The following is a 7731-nucleotide window of genomic DNA, read 5'->3' as shown; positions in this document are numbered from 1 at the left end:
TTGAGTTTATAATAATTTAAATTATTTGATATTTTTATCTTTTCTATTAGTCTTACACATTTTATGTGTACCTACTACGCTTTGAAATTTTATCTGTGTTTTATCCCAATGTATTGGGATCATAGGAAGAAGGATTCTATATTAGATAGAGATAATTATTTTTTATTTAAAACCATATTGTTTTAAACTAGGTTTACTTTCCTATCAGAAAAGGTACTGTTGAAGAAAATCCAAGCACTTTTATTGTCCTAAAAGGTGATGGCAGACACAAAAAAAAAATAAAAAAATAAAAAAAAACACACATCATTGTAAAATCAATACATTCATCGTTTCACTCAGAATCTAAAAATAGTGTATATATTTGATCCACTACATCTTTTAATAGCCACCAGAAATATGTCTCATCAACATAATTTTAAGTACAATAATGAATTAATTGAAAAAAAACATTTGGTTTCATTTTATAATCAAGACAGTAAAAGCAATCGTCGCACAGCCCCTAAAATAACTTATTCTCATATATTTCTTGGGCCTTTTGAAAAATTGCGCGTCTATTTAGCGGCACAGGTGTTTAGTGAGAGTGTCGCAGCTGGAATGCTAGTTTCCTTACAATCAAGCAACTTACCTGATACTTCATTACCTACAATTAATTTCATTCAAAATATGGATAAACTATTTGACATATTCAATTCATCTAAACGACCTGCTTCAAAAAATTTTAATAGACCTTTTAAAAATACTGGTGCCCAAATTTCCCATTTAAAATTTATGGAGAATTTTTTTAAGATATTGCAAGTGTTTAACAAAAAAACAAATGTTCAAGTGACGAACCAAATTAACTTTATCAGAGGTTTGTTAATTTCAATCACTGGTTTGTTTCAATTGTGGGAGTCACTAAAATGTACTAATACTGATGAGAGTTATGTTTTGAATACAAATCGAATCAAGCAGGATAGATTAGAAAATTTATTTGGCACATTTCGCACCCAACATAATGGTAATAATATTAATCCATCTCCCATACAATTCATCTGGTCATTTAAACAAAATTTTTGGTTTAGTTATTTTACCCACTTGGACAATGCCAATGACATAGCAGACTTAGATGAAATTTTATCTAAAATAAATACTGATCCTTTTAATGAAGAAACAATAAAAATAATATTTCAAGAGAAAAATCCATTTAAATTTAAAAATACACTTAAAATAGATACCCCAAATTATAGGAATTTATTGATGCCTGAGAAAAATGCTTTTATATATGTTTGTGGGTTTTTAATGAAAAAATGTATTGATAAACATAGTTGCGAAGTTTGTATTAATTATGCAAAATTCCAAAAAAAATTAGATGACTCCTTTTTATTATGTCATTTTAAAGCATATGAAAATTCAGAAAAGTCAATGTTTGGAAATTTAATGATGCCGCAACATGAATTTTTTGATTTTATAGATGAGTTAGAAAACATTTTTATAAATAGGTTTCCACAATTATCAATTGAAAATGAAGTAGGTATTAAGTTAGAGTTAAACATGACTAATGTTATATTTCAACATCCGTGTCCACTATTTAGTAATGAGTACTTATAGTTAATTATTTTATAAGATTTAGGATGCATGCAGCTATTAAATTTTTAAATAGGAATTTAATATCAGAAAAACAAAAAAAAAAATAGAAAATTGTGTATATTAAATCATTTATAAATAAATTAGAAATAAAGCTATTTGTAATAAAATGTTGTTCTTAATTATGTTTATAATTTATGTATTATATTTATGTATTTATTTTTAATTGTTTATATTAAAAATTGTAAGTTATTTATAATTTAACTGTATTCTAACATTTTTTAATTGTCAATATATTGTTTGATATTATTGTGATAAATTTAAATTAATATATTTTTTGTAGACAACAATTTGCATGTTTTACATTTCTATTACTTTTTCCAAGGTATAATATTATGAGCATTCAGTTGCAATTGAAAAGTTCACTGAGCTTAATTCATAGACATAACATAATATAGATATTCTATATTATGTTTATGGCATAATTCAATAATATTATGGTGTGTATGTATACACAATAAATTAGCATTAGGATTTGTGGTCACACTGATTTGGTTCCTATGACTAGGAAAGGACTAATCAGAGCACCTTATTCGTTTTTTACATTGCAGCATAGAAAGTGCACAATCTGTTTTCATATAATCTGTGCTTCAACCATGGACCAGGGCAATGTTATATAAATAGATGTCGACCGTGACGTTTAAATTTTCAACATTATTACTAGGGTTAGGAAAATAAAGCACTAAAAACCTACAATAAAGGAATTATAAAATTACCAATAATGCTACAAAAAAAAGCATTTTAACCAAGAAAATGCAACTAAAAAAGACTTGAACATTTTTAAGTTAAGCTGAAAAATATTTTTAATATCAAAAAATAATTTATTAAACACACTTTTATATGTTCACACCAAGTAATATTCTTAGAATAACTAAGCACAATTTATAAATATTAAGAAAAATAAATTAAAAATTGTTTTATTAAATGTCGATAAATGTTAACGTATTATGTAACCACTACTCCCCACTGAGTAATCACTTTGACAAAATCTAAAAATCTATTTTCAGAAATATTTTCCGATAAGGCGATAATATTTCACTACGAAATCACGAAATAAATATATTTAGGTAATAATACAATTAAAATTAATTAATAAAATATAATAATTCAGATAAAAATATACGTAAATGTTCTAAAATTGTTAAATAGGTATGCGTATAATTAACAAAAACTAATTAAAAAGCTAATTAACTGACAAAAAAGTACCAAAAAAGCATTTATTTATGAATATCATAAGAAAATGCAAAAAAAGCAAAATCAAAATTGCATATTTGAACTCTGTGATGAATGAATCGAATTTTGTTTTTGATTAGCTATGTCCTGTAATACTATGAAAGAAAATGCGAATGCTACAAAATCCTAGCCCTAATTATTACCATAAGAAAATTTTTGATGTTTCACATCTGCCAGGTGTCCCACAATGGCTTAGTTTTTTTTTTTAAGCTCCTTAAAGATTAAAAATCTTACAATCTACCTTAGTTTATGTTTTTGTTAAATTGTCAAACATTTATTTTTTTTTAAAACCTAAATTATTGAATGGGTGGTATAGTAACTTAATTGTTGTAGGTAAAATCAATATTTTATAATATCGTTATCAAGGCTGGACATTAACGAGTTAAAAAGTTAATTTAATTTTAACTTTTTAATTTAACTAGTTACTTTTGGCTTTTCATTAACTTAACTGTTGACTTACTAAATTTCTTTTTTAATTAACGTGAAATTAACGAATTAATTTTTCATTTTAAGAAGTAAGTTAAGTTAATTTATTTTGTTTTTAATTTAATTATATTTCACTATTTAGGTCAATTTCGTTTTCATGTCAAAAAATATTTTGTCTGTAGGCAACCCATGTGGTGGAGGGTTAACTTAAATCAAGTTGTGATACATATTATATTTAGAACAATTTTAAATTATTTCTGGGTAGATTATCTATTCCCTGAATTTGGTTAACCACAATTTTGTAATTACCACTCTGCGCTTGGTGAATTACTAAGCATGCTCGCCCTTTTTTCTTCAATAATGCAGTTATTTAAGATCTAATTGTTTAATTTTTTAAACATTCTTAAAAACCATAATTTCAAAATTCTTAAGATTTTTGTACTACTTAAGGAGGGTCCTGTGATGATATAAACTTATATTTTTAAATTTTTTTGTAAATTATTTTGTGGATAATTTTTCTGAAAATGTTAACGTATTAAATTCAAAATTCAGAGTATTTTTCACTAATTTAATGTTTAAATTAATGATAATAGTCTAAAAATTGGTATTACGAAAATATAAAGAACCTATAATATATAATATCGGATATTGTATTTATTATATTTGAACCAAAGATATCAATATACAAAAGTTTACAATCAAATTTAAAAAGTTATAATAGCTTACAATTAAAAAATATATAAGTACCTATTTATCATTAAATTATTGAGAAAAAAGATTTATCAATTGTTTTAAATTAATATTTAACCCATTGGCTAATAATATTTTAGTTAAAATAAAAAGTTGATATAAAATACATCTACACTAAATTCTAAATCTTAATTTTTTGAACAGCAAAAGGGTCTGTTGTGGATATCCACCACTCTTAGAGCAAAATCGTAAATAATAAATATATTCTAAATCAAACACTTCTAGTTCACAAGCCATAGGCAACAATTCTGCTTCTATATTGCCCTTTTTTTCCACATAGAGATGTTTGGAGATGCATCTGTCTCCCTGCATACAAATAGTTCATACATTTTGATCCGTGCTGTTTGCCAAGTCAAGTGCAAGTCCCAAGTTAAAGTCACTTTATTTCCTGAAGAATTGATTGTCATATTAGGTATTGGTGACACGTTTTCCATGACGGTTGATTATTATGTGATGGTGTCATTCCTGGGCCTAAAAAATAGTCAAAATAAAATACTATTTAGTAACGATAATATTATATATTGAATTGATTTATGGACACATTAAACAATTTGTTTGTGTATGATAAAACGAATTAACAAGTGAAGGTACTTTTAAATTCATAATTACCAATATAAATATTAGAAAAAGAAATGTTCAATATTTTTATTAAATTAAAATTAGTTAAAATTTTAAAAAGAGAAAAAGTAAGAAACTGTACATACAGTGAGATCAATTGTACCTCATCAAATTAGTCATTGCAATGCATGTGTTAAATTAGAATTCAATGATATTCTGATCAAAAGTCATAAAGGTCTGTCCGCCTATTTGAACAAGGATATTTGATGAAATATTAAAGTATTTTATATCAAAATTACTAATACAATAAGTTGAATTAATTACTAGCAAAAACATTGTATTTAAAAATGTCATTGTAAGAGTAAAATATAAATGTTAAAAGTTAGTTAAAAGTACCTACCCACAAATAAAATTTTTAAATTACAACAAAAAAACTTTATTTTTCTATTTTTCTTAATACAATTTACTGTTACAATATAGAACAATAAGTAAAATAAAGGACGATTTAATGGCCTGTTAAAAAAAATCGGATTTAAGAAACTTTTCATTGAGGGCACTTAATCCATATAACTTAATTTATAATTCTTTGTTTAAAAATCTAATGTTATTCAAATTTACAGTGTTCAAAAGTACTGAGTCCACCTATTAAGTACCTGTAAGTACTGAAAGCATTTTTTGCGATGCATTTAATAAATTTTTTGTAAATGTTGGTGCTGAATTTTAGAACAATTACGCAAATATATAATATTAATCCAAAAAGTACTTACAACACAACTTCTTGGTTCTTTATCTGCCTAATGGAGGTAGCTACATTGCCAGTACTCGTTCCAGCTAAACCAATAGATCGCTTTAAATGAACCATTGGAATGTCCACATTCGGAGGTAAATGGTTGTGTGGGAGTCTGGTGATTATTGTACCACAACCTTTTATAACATCTTCAGCCCTAACCCAAGCTGTTGATGGACAAAATTTAGCAAAATTCTTCTGATTTTTACAGACTAAATATCTAAATAGGTAATAGCAATACGATAACTAACATTATATCAAATAAGTAAATAATGAAAGATTTATATTAAGATTTGTGTAGATTAGTACAATGGTTAGAGCTAAATATCATAAGTATCAGTTGCACTTACGTCTTAGTGTTCCTAGTACCATTTTTATAATATCTGTATTTTAGATTGTCCATAAATACTTTGGTGTTTAACCTTGCACCAGGTAAAACTGTGAAGGTTTCTGCTCGCTGGCATTGTATATCTAAAGATTCACAATGTCATGTTAATTTAATTACCAATTGTATTATACTATTATTATAGATATTATTGCATATAGAACTAATATAATTAGAGTTGATTAAAAACATGATTTCTTTAAAGAAATCAAAAAACTGTTTTAAATATGTTTAAAATAAAATATGTAATTTATTTAAAAAAAATAATTATCTATTTAATATCTTAATTTATTAATATAATACAATTTATACATTTTAATATTTTATAGTTATGTTGTATAAGTTTGTGTTGTAATTTGTACATGAAATAGGTATTAAACACTTGTAACAAATAATTAATACAATTGTGTTATTTAAATACTATGTTAACTATCAAGTTGATATTAGTTGAAACATTTTTATTTTTTTTTATGTTGAAGTACAACTAATTACTAATTGTTATGTTATTTATTGGTATGTAATTTCAATAATTATATTTCTAATTTCTATATAGCCTAAGCTTTAAATTATGACTTATTAAGGGTTAACTGTTATGACTAAACAGTAAACATTAAACAATACATTTTAATATTTTACAATTCTGTTGTATAAGTTTCAAGTTTGTGTTGTAATTTGTAAATGAAATAGGTATTAAAAATTAAAATTAAACAAATATATTACCTACAGAACTACAGAAGTAATAGAACCATAGAAGTATACTGTTAGTAATTTAAATAAGTAAAATTATTATTATAAATGTTATAAATTTCAAATTTATTTATGAAACAAAAAAAAAAATAAATATGAGTTTCAAGTATGAACTTATAAATTATAAGTTATATGCACATAAATTATGTTTTTCTGTTTTAAACAACTGTTTATTTATGTTGTTTAAATCATTTGTTTTAAGCATTTTAAACAAAACCATGTTTGATTAATTTAGATGTTTAAAACATGTTTTAAACATCTCAACTCATTATAATATATTATAAAATACCGTTGTTTTCATCTTCAATATCATCTAAATCATCTTCCTTATTCTCTTCAACAATAACATCTATATCTTCATTCTCCTCATCTATTACATTTTCCAAATCTATACATTCTTCATTATCTGAGCCAATAAAAAAACATGTTATAAAGTAATATTGAGTCATTAAAAATGTAATATTTAAAGAAATAATACTTACTACAAAGTAAGTAATCGTGGTCGAGTAATGCATTAAAAGCCATTTTTTTGGTAAATTTGCGGTTGAATTTGAATTTTCAAATTAAGTAATACTAATTATTCATTAGACGACTAATCAACAGGTGATGGAGAAAATAAGAAAGTATATTCACTACAGGCTGGCACTAAAACTGATATTAAATTATTATTTTGAACATGGACATTTTTATCGGTTGGTAATGTTGGTATGAAATTAATTTTTTTTCCCTTTATCATTTGTAAGAGAACGGCGTTTAATCATAGATAATATAAGAATGGATAGGACATGCCTATACCAGTTCCATATGAGGCCGTGTGCTTTTTTGGGGAAGAGAGAAAGTAAAGAGAGAAAGACAATATGAGGCTTTTTGAGGTTATGTGCAAAACTGTTTTATTAAATAATAATGAATAAATATGATAGTCAGTTATATTTAGATATTTGTCAGTTTGTATTTTGATTGTTTTGCCACCTGTTCCTGGAAAATGGAAATTGGAAAAGAATATTTTAACAAAATAAAATTATGTTATTTAATATTCATTATTATTTATCAATTATCACATCAATATTCGCCCCATATAACCTTAAAATAGTATCACTAAATTTTCATGTGATAAGTTCTTATGTCCTATCCATTCTTATATTATCTATGCGTTTAATCCTGAAGCACGGACTAAGATATACAGGACTGGACACGACAAGGTTGGAGGGTGTGGGGGGTTGAC

The 7731-nt window shown here is 25.0% G+C and overlaps 1 protein-coding gene across 1 annotated transcript; it reads left to right on the top strand.

Annotated features, from left to right (window-relative positions):
* The first annotated feature begins 307 nt into the window (after nucleotides 1–307).
* LOC103311964 lies at nucleotides 308–1612 on the top strand. The gene has a single exon (XM_016800335.2). It carries the CDS (start codon nucleotides 397–399, stop codon nucleotides 1585–1587), a length of 1191 nt encoding a protein of 396 aa, XP_016655824.2. The 5' UTR covers nucleotides 308–396; the 3' UTR covers nucleotides 1588–1612.
* Nucleotides 1613–7731: the final 6119 nt, after the last annotated feature.

The sequence above is a fragment of the Acyrthosiphon pisum genome, chromosome A1, assembly GCF_005508785.2.
Source record: "Acyrthosiphon pisum isolate AL4f chromosome A1, pea_aphid_22Mar2018_4r6ur, whole genome shotgun sequence".
NCBI lineage: Eukaryota > Metazoa > Arthropoda > Insecta > Hemiptera > Aphididae > Acyrthosiphon > Acyrthosiphon pisum.
This window is presented reverse-complemented; position numbering and strand designations above follow the sequence as displayed.

What these genes read in the sequence shown, in the direction of transcription:
- LOC103311964 (XM_016800335.2), top strand. Translation starts at nt 397, where the DNA reads ATGTCTCATCAACATAATTTTAAGTACAATAATGAATTAATTGAAAAA.